At 42.8% G+C, this 16,706-nt stretch overlaps 1 protein-coding gene across 1 annotated transcript in view; it reads right to left on the minus strand.

The window, feature by feature from the left end:
• The window catches only part of TMEM161B (transmembrane protein 161B), a 33,249-nt gene extending 20,608 nt beyond the window's left edge, over nt 1-12,641 (minus strand). Inside the window, exons 1-5 of the mRNA XM_080972844.1 lie at nt 11,818-12,641; nt 4,729-4,832; nt 2,911-2,994; nt 2,370-2,467; nt 753-909 (exon numbers count right to left, since the gene is read on the minus strand). Coding sequence (XP_080828970.1) covers nt 753-909; nt 2,370-2,467; nt 2,911-2,994; nt 4,729-4,832; nt 11,818-11,820 — 446 coding nt within the window. The 5' untranslated portion in view covers nt 11,821-12,641. The remainder of the gene's footprint in view (nt 1-752; nt 910-2,369; nt 2,468-2,910; nt 2,995-4,728; nt 4,833-11,817) is intronic.
• Nucleotides 12,642-16,706: the final 4,065 nt, after the last annotated feature.

Raw genomic sequence — 16,706 nt, forward strand, 5'->3', positions numbered from 1 at the left:
CATGAAAGAGTTCATAAGTAGGACAGTTTTATAGTGCATTGTTTAGTTAACATATCTTACAATAAAGACATTAAAACCAGCATCTTGCAGAAAATCTGAAACCTAAAACTAGAAATATGATTTATTCTACTTATGTCAGCAAACAAATCATAAAAGACTATTTATCAATACCTGAGCAGCAATGTCAATCACTAGCACTAGACAGGGGGGAAAAACATTAGAAAGCAAGGGTATTTACTCAGCAGTCTTACAAATCTTATCACTTTGAACAGAAGCCAGCCTGACAAAGAATTCTGTGTAGACCTAAAACATACAAAGTCATTTTTAAAGCCAAAAATATCCAGAACAAGACGGAGCGGAGAGGCTTGGCATGAGGCTCAACAACTTATTTGCAACTTACTCTGTCTCTGCAAAATATAGGCAGGCCATGCAAGACTGTTTCAGCATTCTTTAAACACCTCTTTGGTACTATCCAGTCACCATTGCCAGGACCAGCAAGCAGAAGCTTAGCATTGCTGCACAGTACTGTGCATGTCTTGTAGATGTTGGCTATGCTTCTGGACAAAGAAAAATTCTTTCATACAGAATAATGCACTATGTAATAATGAATTATGCATGCTTTAGATGAACACTACCGTAAGACTTCCTATGATTCAATTAAAAGCAACAAATTATCTCCTGCGTGTTTCACAGAACATTAGATCTTCTTTTAAGCAGTCATACAGAACAGTTGTGACACTGTAAAAGGATACATTGCAAAAGCCAGAACAAGCAGACACCAGACTATACTGATATTCATTTCTTGTGAGGGCTTCACCCAGCTGTAGTAGGCTTCAGTAACCAAATATACCACTGTAGCCGCAACTGTGAAGTCCACCAGCCACTGATATTCAGGAAAATAATGCAAGGCTGAAATATAAATGGTTACTTAGTAACTGAAATACAAGCAGAAAACATTTTTAGCATCTGTGGTTCCTAGAGTTTCAAATACACCCAGGATGTCCATACATGAACAGCAGTTATCAACCTTTCATTGTTGTTTTCTTAAAAATAAAAAATAAAAATAAAAAACCAACAACAACTTTCAACTATAATTAGATTACTAGAAGACCGATCACAAAATGCGGAAAATAGCTAGAATATCCAGATACACCAAACAGAAGGCACAAGCTTTCTGGCAAGGAGGACACTGCTCCTTGAATCCAGTTCAAATGGATTCACTACTTTATTATACCTAGCTACACTACTGCTCCATCCAGTCTCATACAGTCCACTCTGATTAGCAATGGCTTGCCAGGATCACAAACAGGGATGTTCCCCAGCTCTGCAACCACAGGCGTTTTATCTGACAATGCCATGGACTGATCAGGATTGCATCCATGCGAAGTGTGTGTTCTACCTGCCATCAAATACATAACTATGAGAACTACCATGACCAGTTTGATATCAGTATCATCTTGGAACAGCTTAAAAACTTTAAGTTTAGCCTACAATGTATAGTGGGTCTTCTCTCTCTAAAATGATGCTGATTGGAGCCCTTTCTGTATGCCATCAGAAAGTCCTCCTCCAACATGCACTGGTGCTCAAAGTGAAGTAAATCTTTCCAGTGTAAAACTTAAAATAGCTTCCTCCCTTCATGATTTATTTGAAATTGGCTGTAAAACAAATAATGGTTGTTACATGGAATTCATTTCTCAACTTACACAATTTACTATGCAAAGTTAAAGGTAAAGGTACCCCTGCCCGTACGGGCCAGTCGTGTCCGACTCTAGGGTTGTGCGCCCATCTCACTTAAGAGGCCGGGGGCCAGCGCTGTCCGGAGACCCTTCCAGGTCACGTGGCCAGCGTGATGAAGCTGCTCTGGCGAGCCAGCACCAGCACAGCACACGGAAACCCCATTTACCTTCCCGCTATAAAGCGGTACCTATTTATCTACTTGCACTTCGTGCTTTCGAACTGCTAGGTGGGCAGGAACTGGGACCGAAAGACGGGAGCTCACCCCGCCGTGGGGATTTGAACCGCCGACCATGCGATCGGCAAGCCCTAGGCACTGAGGTTTTACCCACAGCGCCACCCGCGTCCCTATGCAAAGTTAGGGACAGCTATAATGAGCTTACCTTTTACCTCCCAAGTTCTCCAGTAATATTGCAAGTCATTGTTTAGAAACTAGATGCTTTTAAAACAGGGGCCAGATTAGAAATTCAAAAAAGGCTAATTTGCACCTTTGAAAATGTTTGTTCTACAAGAAAGTACCTGAACAAACCTGGAATTAAGAATTATGTAGCTCTCTTTGGACAACAGCATACATTTCGGATTAAAGAATACACAATTGTGACACCATGCAGTTTATAATGGTCTCAGACCCTTACCTAATGCATCTATTTCAGTAATAGACTTTGTTTCCAAATGAAGATCAATGTCTTTAGGAATGGTTAGCGGTTTGTTTTCAATATGACCATTATATTTCCTGTAAAGAGAGACACATCATAAAAACCATTCCATATGCTGAGTGCCATCAAAGTTACCAGGTCTCCCTCTCTTTCTTTCTCTATGTGTGTGATTTATTTAGCATCAGGGTGCAGCCAAAGTTGGTGGAGTTGGAGGGAGTGGGAAAAATGGTTTGGATCAGGGCCGCAAATAAAGAGTTAGCCACTCCTACAGTAAACAAACAAAATTTATAAGCCATACTCAATATGGGGGTAATGGTGGAGAGAAGGCAGATACCTTAGAGATTCTATTATATTCTATGTGTATTGGGGGGCAGATGTGCACATCCATCCAGTTTTCCATATGTAGAACAGTATTTTTCTTCATTTTCAAAGACTAATTGGAATAGCAAACAGTCATCCCCATTTTCTAGCTAGGAGACAGAGGTTGAAAAACAATGACGGGCTCATATTGCTTACTTACCTATCTTTCTTGCTTTTTCCTTTTTGTTGTTTCCCGGCAAGAATACGTAATTCTTCTTCTGTGGGATGCAGATACCATCGCAAGCTACCAGATTTTTGAAGAAGCAGGTACCAAGAGAAATACAGGTGTTTGTCAGACTAAATATAAAAGAATTTGCTTTCTTGTTCATTCACAAAATTCCTGATTTCAAGCTGATGTTATCATATGTCACATACTGCCTTACATAAATGTTGCCCTGTAGTAGATAGCCCGTTATCAGAATGAGCTTCCAAACTGGTGTCACTTTTGTACATTGAGGTTTCAAAAGAGTAGCTTACTATGTTACAGAAACGCACATAAGGAGCTTCAAAGATATCAGTTTAAAAGTGCTGTGACTCAACTAATGAGGTTCAAAAATAGTTTTAAAAGCACACAGTGACTACCAAAAGCCTCTGGTGACTGGAGGTGGGGGGCAGAGCAATCACACTCTTCATTTCTGCCCAAACCCCACCTTTTTGCCATTTGCCTACATTTTCAACATTTTCATCCTTTCAAACAGCTTCTGAAACCAAAATCCCACATTCTGAATAACTTGGTTATTAAGAGTTCAGAACAAAACAGAAAAGGGTTGTGTTGCTATGCAAAAATAACCACTGGCAACGTGCAATATTTTCACTACTGCAGCTAAATTAATATCAGGACTTCCAATATTCTATGACAGTCCCCATGAATACCCAGGAGCAGCTGTAAAAATCTCTATAGGAGTCCGTGATGGACCAACAAAATGCTGTTGTTTTAACACCAAGCAAGGGTCAATGCAACTATATCATCCCCTCTGCCTAATTTGTGCTTCTACCTATCCTCTCTAGTGAGATGTTTAGGCAATTCTCTAGAACAAGCAGCTCCCACAATCCTTCCTTGCATTTCCCATCCAGCCACCTGGCTCATACAATCCTTACTTGAATAATCAATTCAATTTAAGGTGAATGGGAAAATCATTAGTTATTACTTGTAAAACCAATCAACTGAACACCTCGGCATCACACATTTTAAAGTGATTTTGTTTGAACTAGGTGTGGAATTATTTAATCAACATCTTTAACTGATTTCTTACTATGGGAATTTTTTTTTAAAAAAAGATTAATTCTTGCTATCTGGAATTTCAGAACATTTATATCAGAATAGTCTGCAAGCTAGGGGATTATGTTGCTAATACTTCACCATTTTTTCAGAACTATCTGTTGACAAGACAACCCACAAGGAAAAGAACACATCCAAATGGAAATTTATGACTAATCTTGAACTATTGTGATCCAGATCACTAAGAAGTGAATCACAAATAGTATACTTGCCCCTAACAACAGCTTGTTTTGTGAATAAACTATCCCGCTTCTTTCATTCATTTTCAACTTCGTATTTCAACTATAGGAGAAACTGTATTTTATTACAGGCACTTAAGGAAGAAATATGTTGCCACAGGATTAAGAGGAACTTCGATGGAACAGAATAGTCTGCAACAAGAACCCTGCCAAGAGTTATGTTCATTAAGATACACAGTAGTATAACTAAGCATACCACGTATTACTCAATTTCATCTGAAGTTACAGTACAGTGATAAATCTCCAAATGACTTTAAAAGATTGAAAGTGACTATTCTACTGAAAGACAAACTTTCAAGATCTGCACATCACTATGATTTGTTTCTAGGTAAACGCAAATGCATTACAGAATTGGGCAATTACAACAACACCTTACAGTCTTATCAGTGGTATTATGGTATAAGCTTTCATGGGATAGAACCCACTTTGTCAGACGTTCAATTTGTTGCCCTTATCTTACCTGCCACTACAGAGAAGCCACCGCGCCAGAGAGTAGTGAGGTATGATCTTCTGTATAATACTAGCCATCACCATGGTAACCACCAGCTGCACACCTATCACACCCTGTGGAGGAATAAGCCAATGTATGTTAACATGCCGGAACATTTTTTTATATTTCAAAGCCTACAGTTCTAAAATGAACCTTTATATACTGCAGGGTTGTTTTTGTAACTGTGAACTTACGACTGTTTGTCCTAATCCCTCCATAAAGGCATCGATAAAGGATTCAGAAATATGGCTTTCTAGGAAAGAAAGCACACATCTAGCTGTTTTTCCATTGTAGCACACTATTTCTGAAGAGCAAATAAATTACATAACCACCAACATTACTTTTAAAAATGTGTTTTAAAGGGGGACAGTGAACGCTCAGTTCAAATTCTTACCCTGCCTGGGCCAAGCTTGCAATTAGTCACTTGTCAGAAACAAGTCACAACTTCCAGACTTGGGTCCAATCTCTCTTTTATCTTTAAAAACTGGTTATTTAGAGCTGATTCATAATACATGCAGAAGCCCAGATACACCTGTGTCTACTATAGGAAACTCAAGAGAGTGACTGACCATTGCTCTTGGGCACATGACAAGTCTGTTCCCCACATATTTATTGCATTTATTACCATTTTTGAATCACTTCCTATAAAATATTTCAAAGCAACTGAACTATAAAAATGACAATTTCATAAATAAAACAATTTTGTAAATAAAGCTATTTTAAAAAATAAAAATAAGAAATGTTACATGCTACCATGCTGTACACCTGCATATCCAGCCTGCAGCCTAAAATAAAGAGGTTGTGAGTATAATACTTTCCAATGTGGTCTGTGAAACACTGTAGTGATGAATTTGCATAATTAGAATACATGTGGTAATTTCCATCATTATACCTATACCCCAGTCTTATACCTATAAGCCTTTAGAAATCTATGTTGGGTGAATAAGAAGTAAAGATATGGACTAAGAAATAAAAACAAAGAAAAAAACAGAGACTAAATATCTGGTGGGAAAACTCTTTTGGTTCAAGGGCTGAATTCAAAGATGGCCATCTTCCAGGGGCCACACAGTGGGTGGAGCCAGAAAGGCTCTCCAGCAAACAAAGGAAAGCGCGCACACTCAAAATGTTCCCCAAGAACCATCCCATATCACACATCAGGTTCACATTCCAGTTCTCCATTTACCAGTGCAAGACAGAGAATGCACATCCCACCCCATCCACATAAAAGTTGCATCTCAATTCTAAAGACAGCAAAACAAAAACTTCCTGCACTTAGGCAGGAAGAACCAGATGCACACATATAGGATGGGAGACACCTGTCTTACTAGAAGTACATGTGAAAATGACCCGAATATAAGCCGGGGCACCTAATTTTAGCACAAAAAACTGGGAAAACTTATTGACTCGAGTATAAGCCGGTTCACCACACCACAACCCTGGTGGTGGCAGCAGCAGCAGCGGAAGAACAAGCAGCCTGAAAGGGCTCTTTTGGGCTGCTCATTCCTCCTCCACCACCGCCGACAGCGGCAAAGGTGGAGGAGGAGGAAGGAGCAGCCCAAAAGGACTCCTTTCGGGCTGCTCATCCCTCCGCCGCTGCCTCTGCCGCTTGCAAGAGCAGGCATAGGAGCCGCAGTTGGGAGAGGCACAGCGCAGCGCAACGCTGCTTGTGAGAGGCGGGCGGCAGTGGGACAAGCAGTGAGAAAAGGCTCCTTTCGGGCTGCTTGTCCCTCTGCCACCGCCACCCGCCTCACTCGAGTATAAGCCGAGGGGGGCTTTTTCAGCATTAAAAATGTGCTGAAAAAGTCAGCTTATACTCGAGTATATATGGTATTTGGCAACCAACACCAGTCAAAATTTATTAGTTTAATGTGGCATTTGGAACCCATATTCATGTTTCTGCATATTGGAATTAAAAAAAAATGCTAGGCATGCATAGTGCACTATCTGAGAGGCAGCAGACTAACATTTTACTTCACAGTGAGAGAAGACTGCCCAAGATGTTTTTAGCATCTTATATACCCAAGTCGGCAATCCATGTTTCCCGAAAATATTGGTAAAAGCAAGGCTCACCAACTGCTAAACATCACTTTATTACTAACCGAACACATTACTATTGTGTAAATCTATAGTATACACTTTTCATCCCAGTGCTGTGATAAATCATAGTCTGAGATTTCATGGAAAAATAGTGACCATAATACAGTCAGACTATAAAAGGCCCCCAGGAAATAACTTATTCAAGGGCAAGAAAATTGTTTGCACACAATTATGCCTAATATTTACTTTTGCTGCAGCACTTTGTTTTGAATAGAATTTAGCAGCTGCATTGTAACAATATCTAGAGGTCAGACAGTTTGGAACCACATTCTGATAAGGCATTGTGATAAGTGGTAAGCATAGAGCAATTGACAAAACAGGTTAAATATGAAAGACATGATCTAGGGGGAAAACAAGGTTAACAGAGAGAAAAATGTATAAGGTGAAATGCAGAGAGGTTAACAGAGAGAAAAATGTATAAGGTGAAATGCAGAGCACAACAGCACTATTTCTCAGATTTTTATATTGCTCTTTAGATATAACATGACTACAGGGCTGATTTGGGACGCTGCTTTTGAAACTCAGTTTCAAAACTGTTTGCAATGGAGCATTAGTAGTTTCTCTAACAAAAACAACAACAGCTTCACTATAAGCACCAACCCTTTAGGAATATTAAGTACTCTTGAGTTTAACATTTCAGGGTTGATTCATACAGCTTCTCCTCATCAAGGGTAGACAACATGGTGCCCTTTACATGTTCTTGGACTACCATTTTCATCAGCTCCAGCCAGCATGGACAATGGTCATGGGAAGATGGGAATACAGAGGACGAAAGTCAACATTAGCCATACTCAGAATATACCCACTGAAATCAATTAAATTAAATCAGGCTATTGATTTCAATGAATCTACTCTGATTATGACTTACCGTATTTTTCGCTCCATAAGGCACACTTTATTCCTCCTAAAAAGCAAGGGGAAATGTTTGTGCGTCATATGGTGCAAATGTGTGGTCGATCGCTGGCTCCCTTTCCGGTCCCGCCCCCTTGCCCAGGCCTCCATTGTTGAATGTTCCGCAGGCGGAGGCTGTTTGTTTCCCCAGCGACATGTGACTGGTTGATTAGATTATCTGTCTGGAAACTGTAGAAATGGCTCCCTTTCCTTTCCTAAAGAATCTGCAGAACTGTGAGTTGAAAACCCCATAAAAACAGGATTTTTTCCCTTTGCAAAGTAAGCTCAACAACTTTGAGCTGATCCTCAAAAAAGGGGCTTTTCCCTTTTGCAAAAGAAGCTGCACAACTGTGAGCTGATCCCCCAAAAAACAGGGCTTTCCCCCTTTCCTCCTCTAAAAACTAGGTGCGTCTTATAGTCAGGTGCGTCTTATGGAGCAATAAATACGGTAGTTAGATCTCATATAAGCATTAGAGAGAGATACATTTGCAGGCAATATTTGTGTGTCAAGGTGCGTGAACAGGAGTATTTCAGTGTTAAACTTTAGGAATGTTCTGCTTCTCTTCCTAATGATGAAGCGTGACAAGTCTACCACACTCCCACTGCCCCCAAAAGGTAGAAAATGAAAATCTATTATATAAATTATATACAAATTTAACTCATAGTATGGGTAGCAACCAATGGCACTGTAGAGCTGGAAATCTGGGAGCTGCATCCTTGCTCTGCTGAAATGCAACAGATCGTCAAGTCCAGGCTGAAAACAGAAACTAAACAGGTCCTAGCAGGATTCACTAGGTTTCAGTTGTACAAGGCTGCTTCCCACAGTCTAAATCAATGGAAGATAATAAGTAGTTCAGAAGACTGCTGCTTAGTGACCTAGTTTCTCAAACACCACTGGCTAAGAGGTTCTTAAAGTACGATATAGCTCATGCAACATTTATCATGCCTACATTAAGAAGTTTTGCCCCTAAAGATAATATGTAGTATGAATTCTAAAGCTCTTTCAACAGTCTCAACAGCATGGGATTCTCTGTAGCCTGGCTCTTTCTTGCATCTCTTCTGTGGTTTCAGAAGTTTTGGGCCATGTGAAAGGGAGTTGAAAATATTGCTCCTTTCCATGCCAGGATCACCCCAGTTCCCCAACAGGGCAACACTAGCATGGAATGAGCCATGTTGAAATACAGGACCTGGTCTAAACAGCAAACTAGAAAAGAGATGTGCAGCAGTGATTTTCAAACCATAAGGTTAACATAAGACGAGAACCCCTTCCCTTTCAGATCTACATCGGTGGACATCCACTCAGTTGGTCACAATACCGTGTTTCAGGAAACATTCACCAGTGCTGGCCTAATATTAGGAGAATCCAGTTTATTGCAGGGTTTTACTCCAAAAGTACCAAAAAATACTTTTCAGTGGATAACTAAGGTCTCAGTTCTCACTTTCAAGTTGACAACTGAAGGACAATACACCTGAAATTACAATGAAGAACTCTAGAGCATACTACATGTTTTTATTTGTTTTTCATCCTGCTGCTTTGTTGATTTTTTGTTTCGGATTTTTTTTGCAATTTATTTAATTTTATTGCTTTTAACGCTATAGAACAATTTTAAGCATACTATAAAAATAATAAATAAATAAATGACTTTCATCACTAGATTGGAAGCAATACCGCATTCTTTTTCCAACAGCAAATAAACGGGTGCTTTTGGAAGGTCACAAGCAATGTGCTTAAGTGGTTGATAGCTGTCCTCTCCCAACAGTTGAGGCATCCAGTTTCAGTGGTATGGCAATTCCACTTAACTATATGACTAATGGTATTTAATGGGGTAAACTATCCCATATACACTTGGGTTCATTTTCCACTAATATTTTTAGGTGTACATGTAAAGCTTACATGGTGCGAATGTGGCAAATACGTTTGCAAAACACATATATGACACATCACACAAATACAGTTGGGAAAGAGCAGAGGTTTCATAGGACACCATGACTCAGTGTATGCTTGGTGGCAAATCTAGGTAATGGAGTGTAAGAAGTGATATTCAGGATGATTTGAAACACATATACGAAGTTGATTTTTTTTCCTTTGAAGTTTTACAGAAGGGCTTGCAGGTCACTGAAACAACATAGGCTGACCACTCATTCAGCAGTGGTTGGGTCACTGAAATCTGGAATGCATACTACCACAGGTGCCATCTGCAGGCAACCCCCCCCCCCCAAATTGTAATTGTACCAATACCACTAGTGCTCATTCTCATACTTATGTATATTTCCAAGTGAAATTATCAAGTATGGTACAAGGAGACAACTACCTTTCATCACAGAAGCAGGTGAGGTGGAATTGCTATTTCAGCACATTTATATGCCCTTTTTATCCAGCCTAACAGCTTGTGCTTATATTTAAGAACAGCAATATTAAATGGATTAGACTCAGCCAAATCAGTTCTCAACTAGCAAATATCCAACTATATTTTTTCATAGGGTATATATTAGAATAGGTGGAAATCTGGATAAATTTGTAGTTTCAGGTTGACTATATCCATTGACTTGGTGATTTCTTTGTTTTCAGTGCACACACACATTATGCATTCCATTGAGCTTGATCAATTGACTGTCCCTGAATCACAAATGAAGAGCAGGAACACCTCAACAGGAACAATGTCTTATCAGCAGGCCTGGGCCCTGTGGCTGGTCAGATGAAACTAGGCCTCACCCGCCCCACCTAGAAAGTCCACCCACACTGGAAAAAGGAGAACACATGTGGCCACGCTTCCCTAAAATAACCTAAGAAGAGCCTACTAGATTAGCACAGTTAATTTGGCCCATTTGGCCCAGCATCTTGTTCACAGTGGCCAAGCAGCTGCCTGTGGGAAGCCCACACACAGGACCTTCCCCTCTATGTTTGCCAGCAACTGGCATCCAGAAGCATTCGCTGCCTCTCCCTGTGGAGGCAAGGGCATAGCCATCAGTAAGGTAAAGGGACCCCTGACCATTAGGTCCAGTCGTGACCGACTCTGGGGTTGCGCAGCTCATCTCGCTTTATTGGCCGAGGGAGCCGGCGTACAGCTTCCGAGTCATGTGGCCAGCATGACTAAGCCGCTTCTGGCGAACCAGGGCAGCGCATGAAAACACCGTTTACCTTCCCGCCGGAACGGTACCGATTTATCTACAGTGGTACCTCGCAAGACGAATGCTTCGCCAGACGAAAAACTCGCAAGACGAAAGAGTTTTTCGGTTTCTGAGTTGCTTCGCAAGACGAATTTCCCTATGGGCTTGCTTCGCAAGACGAAAAACAGAAAAAACAAAAATGTCTTGCAAGTTTGTTTCCTTTTTCTTAAAACCATTAATACCCAGGGTGACTTCGAGGAGCAACTCATTGCACGCGGTGTGGTAGCCTTTTTTGAGGTTTTTGAAGATTTTGGTGATTTTGAAGACTTTGGGAAACCGTGCTTCGCAAGACGAAAAAACTCGCAGGACGAAAAAACTCGCAGAACGAATTAATTTCGTCTTGCGAGGCACCACTGTACTTGCACTTTGATGTGCTTTCAAACTGCTAGGTTGGCAGGAGATAGCCACGAATTTGCTTGGTCCTCTTTTAAATTCATCCCAGTTGGTGGCCACCACTGCCCTTCTGTGAGGTTGCACACGGATATCTGAAAACAGGCAACCTCACATCCCCAAGTAGGCAGTTGGGGAGAAGATGGGCTGACGTCCATAGGGTAGGGATTGTGGGAGTCCGCAGCATCCAAAGGCCTGGCCTTCGTTTCGGAACAGGGATGGGGAACCTGTGGCCCTGCAGATGTTGCTGGGCTACAGCTCCCATCACCCCTAGTCACTGGCCATCCTGGTTGGCGCGGACAGAAGGTGGTGTTCAGCAACATCCAAAGGCCCACAGCTTCCCCACCCCCGACTTCTCCCCACACACAAACACCCCTATTCCGGCTGCAGCCCTCGCCCTCAAAAACAAGATGTGTCCCGAAAGCCCTAAAAGGGTCAACCGGCTCTAGGGAGAACTTCCAACTCTCTCTGCCTCTCTTCTCCCGTCCGAGTTCTCACCCTCCAGAGACTCACCATGCTGCCCCAGGAGCCTCCGCCGCCGCCGCCTCGCGGGCTCTCCCCACACCCAGCTCATAAATCCTCCCCGCGCGAGCCGAGAAGCGCAGAATGCTCGCGGGGAGGCTCCGGTGCCGCTCGGAACCCCGCTCGCCAGCTAACGCCGGTTTCTAATGCCCGGCTCACGCCTCCCAAAGCCTGCAGAGGTCACGCAGGGACCCAGGTGAACAAGGACCCCGAGCAGGGCTGCCCTGAAGATCCGCCTGAAAAAGAAAGAGCCTCTCGGTTCGCGGCGCACCGCTTCGCCGCGTTCGTGTCGCGGTGGAGAGGCAATTGCTTCACGCCGAGACACTAAGCGGAAAGGCGATGCATTTCGCCCATAAAATGCTGTTCTTGAATTATTTGTTTTATCAGGCGCAAGGGAGGGCATCCCGATGCCGGGCAGCAAGGGCAGGAGCCCTGTCACGTGACATGGGAGGTCACCAGAGTCGCCCTTTCTGCAGTCCGAGAAAAATAGTCTGAGGTGAAGCGGGGACGCCTCTCGCTTGGGATTCTTATTTGTGTGTATTGCAGGTCGCTGTCCGTCCAACCCCACAACCCCCCTTAAGACGGCTACTCTTAGGTTGCTAAGTACAAGGATCGTTGGCAAAGGCTAGGCTTTTTAAAACGGTGCGAAGAGATGGACAAATAACGAGAGCAAGATAAGAGACCTAGTCAATGAGGGGAGAGGGAGGGAAGACTTGACTAGCGGAGTGGCGCATTCAATTAGCGCATGCGCCGCCCTGAGAAGCGCTAAGGGCGGCTGAGTGCGCACGCATCATTATAACCAACCGCCGCCTGGTATGAAAGTGCGTACACCCGGAAGTCTTGGCTGGCATGTCTCGTGCCGGGGAAGGAGGGGGAGCGGAGGGAGGCACGTCAGGAGTCTCGCGCGAGCTGCTGAGGCGAAAGGCGGTTGGGGGCGGCTCGCGCATGCCGCCTGCTACGTTTGCCGTTATTCTAAGGCCGCGGAGGAGGAGGAGGAGGAGGCTCTTTCCCGCCCGAGGAGCCTCAGCGCGCGTTGCTTCCACCCGTGCAGAACCGCGAGCCTCCCAGCTCCTTAACGCGGACACACCAAAATTATTGCACGAGCTCATCTCTGGTTGCCGAGTCGCGAATATATATATATATATATATATATATATATATATATATATTCAGTCTAAAGGAGTGTGTGTGTTTGTGTGTCAATGTGTGTCAATTCTAGCTGCTGTGACGCGAGAGAAATGTGGAAGCCCCGCATCCACTCCTCAGTAGAATTGCCTGCACCACATAAAGATAATAAAGCATTATATTCCACCTTCCTAGAAAAAATATACAAGGTGGCTTACAATCGAAATGAAAATAATGAGCAAGGATAATACTGTTGCGTTCACCCCAATCTCCGAGAGGCTCCAGCACTTACCCAGGTTTGGTTTCCTGGGAATAGAAATCAGTAGAGACTGGTGTCTTTAGGATATATGGATCCACAGGTGTGCATCCTGACTAGCATAGGGTGGAAGGAGTTACAGCATGGATGTTCCAACAGCTCTTGTTTTAATGGGAGCCCAGCCACCCACCAAACCACAGCTTTGTGGGATTTAGCCTGCAGAGAAACTCAAGCCTCCCGTTTCTTTCAGCTCGCAGCTGAAAATTCATGCATGCACAGCCCCCACTTGGCCTGTTCTCCATCCCAGGATGACATTCCTGTTTGCATAGGCATTTGGTGGCGGAAGGATGCTATGGGAGGGATTCAGTGTAGTACTTAGGAGATGGTTTCATCAGGCAAGCAGAAGTGCTTGAGCTGATGGAGCAACCTCCCCTCTTTTCCTCCCTTGAGGTGTTCTGGGGCTTCTCCCAACACCACCAGCCCCCCCAGCCAGTTTGGATGGGCGCAGGGAGAGGGGGAGAGAAAACTGGACTAAGGCAATGTGTTTTCTATGGGGCTACCTCTGAAGGCAACTCCAATGGTAGCCAGAAGGCTTAAAGATGTGGCACCACTTATTTGCACCAGTTGTGTTGGCTTTCTAGGCCTAAATCAAAGTCTGTGCACTCTGTCACGGTGTTCTGTTGTGCCAGAAGCGGTTTAGTCATGCTGGCCACATGACCTGGAAAGCTGTCTGGACAAATGCCAGCTCCTTCGGCCTGAACGCGAAATGAGCACCGCAACCCCATAGTTGCCTTTGACTGGACTTAATCATCCAGGCGTCTTTTACCTTTTTACCTTACCTTGCTGCAATTAACCATGGTCATAATCTAAGATCCAGGTCTGAGGTCTGGTTTGTGTTCTTGCTGGTGAAGTTGGTTACGTTGCCAAGTACAGAGCCTTTTTGGTGGTGGCTCTGCAATTGGGAACCTTTCTTATTTCCTCTGGGCAATCTAGCTTTTGATAATCCTGTGGTGGCAGTTGGGTAACAAAAAGTCATCTCAGCTGGAACCCTGGGAGCTAGATTTCTCCAGGCTGTTCTGTGTTCTCACTCCTCTCTCTATTTAATTTAAGTATATTGTCCACTGATACCAAAGGCCTGATCCAAAACATCTCCCTCACACGCTTGCACATATGAGTTCCCCATCCATTTCCCCCTACTCATTCCAAATTAACACTGAATGTCAAAGGCCAGCCCAGTAAAGAAGTGCCCATAAGTGTTCTGAAATATTCTCCATCTTGCACTTTGGTGGGCCAGGAGTGAAAAAAACCCTCATACTGTAATTGGAAGCTACCAAATTCCACAAACCGAAACACTTTTTTAACAATGGCAGAGGTGTAAATGTCACATTTGCAACCAAATAATTTCTGATATGGATACATTTTAAGAACCACCAACTGTCTTTAAAACAAAACAAAACCTGTTAACCAGTAAATGATGGAAATGAGGAAATACTGTACAGTGGTACCTCGCAAGACAAATGCCTCGCAAGACGGAAAACTCGCAAAACGAAAGGGTTTTTGGTTTTTTGAGTTGCTTCACAAGACGATTTTCCCTATGGGCTTGCTTCGCAAGACGGAAAGGTCTTGCAAGTTTGTTTCCTTTTTCTTAAAACCGTTAATACAGTTGCGACTTGACTTCGAGGAGCAACTCATAGCGCGCGGTGTGGTAGCCTTTTTTGAGGTTTTTGAGGACTTTGGTGATTTTTGAAGCTTTTCCAAAGCTTTTCCGACACCGTGCTTCGCAAGACGAAAAAAACCGCAAGACGAAAAAACTCGCGGAATGAATTAATTTCGTCTTGCGAGGCACCACTGTATGCTGGCTTGGAAAAAAGCAGAGTGCATACCAGGAGGGCATGTGTTAAGTCACCTGGACCAGCATTTTTAATTATATCAGTGGCAGTTCTCCAAAGCCAACACACACAATCAGCCAAAATATTCAATTAGCTGCCCTATAATAGATTTAAATTTAATAGGCTAGCTTTCTGCCATATCTCTGTTAAAATGGTTTAGCATACATCTCAGCCAATGTTACAGTTATGTGTAGCATCACTGGGATACCATAACGGTTTCTGAGATTAAAGATATGGTCATTACTTTTTTTCTTGTCTGGCAATGTACAGGTTTTCTAACCCTTGCTTTAAAGAACTAGCAGGTTTCTATCTCCAAAGCACACTGCACATAATTTCAGTACTCAGAGCTGTTTTTATCCCACAGTAGCTGTTCATGCTCCACAACATACTGCCTTTATGGGATTTATGAGTTATATTTCTCTAATACTGCACATCCCAGGAGGTTAGTTGCAGAAATATCATTAATGACAAAAATATTAAATGAAAACAATTATGAAATCTGTATTAGTATAAGAATGTGATCAGAACAATTAGAATGTGTTGGTCCTACCCATCTGTACAAACTAATGGATTCTTTTGTATAAGGATCATTTTTATTTGAGAAACAATCAGAGTTCTAGAGTTGTAGTGCATCCTGTGTAAAGATTTTGTATTCTCTTAGTGTTCAGACATAATAGCAAATGATTAAAAGTAACTTGCTCCTGCTGGACAGGTAGGGAACAGTGATTATTCAAGTCTACAGGAACTTGACCACTGCAAGGTCACACAGGTCAGAAACAGAATTTGAAAATCAATCCGTTCTTTCATGGGGAACTACTGTAATGAACAAAATAACTACAGTATGTTCTGAGGCTTGGGAGCAAGTTAACTACCTGAAAACAGTATTTTTTGAAAAATGCCATAGGCCCAGTCTGGGTTGTGAGCTCCTGAGGCAGCCATGAAGTGTGCTCCAAATATATGGATGAGTACAAAAGTACTGCCTTCTATCTGTACAGAAAAACCAAGAACGGCAGCTTAAGAATTGTTGGCAGGCCAGCTACTAGCTTATAAACCTAAGAGACAGTCCAGTCCATTATTGCTTATATGGTTTTAAAAATGTCGTCAGTTAACTTTGCAAAGGGAGTGCTTGGGAACTGCTGGGAAAAGTTTAGACTACCTTGTAAAGTTGCTCATCTCAGTGGTGTTTGAAAGCAGTGCTGGGCTGAATGAGGGCAAATAAATAATGCTTGACTCCTGGAAAGATGGGGATTCTTTGGGTGGGTAGTTCCATGTCTGAGGGGATGGGCAAATTACTGGTTCTGGATGGGGATGCTCTTCCTCTGAAGGAGCAAGTAGCTTAGGGGTACTCCTGGATACAACAGTGTTCTCTGTGGCTAGGACAGAGCTTTCCAAACTTTTCATGTTGGTGACACACTGTTTAGCCATGCATCATTTCGTGTCACAGTAATTCAGTTTTACTAGCAAACCGGAGGTTAAACTAACCCCTTTGCAGCCCCAGGAAGAGCGTGGGGAGCATTCACGCAACATACCTACACACTGCAGCTAACACACTAACATGTCGCAACACACAGTTTGCAAAGCTCTGGGCTAGGACTTGCTTTTACCAGCTT

This window comes from Podarcis pityusensis (genome assembly GCF_964106645.2).
Source record: "Podarcis pityusensis genome assembly, chromosome: 11".
NCBI lineage: Eukaryota > Metazoa > Chordata > Lepidosauria > Squamata > Lacertidae > Podarcis > Podarcis pityusensis.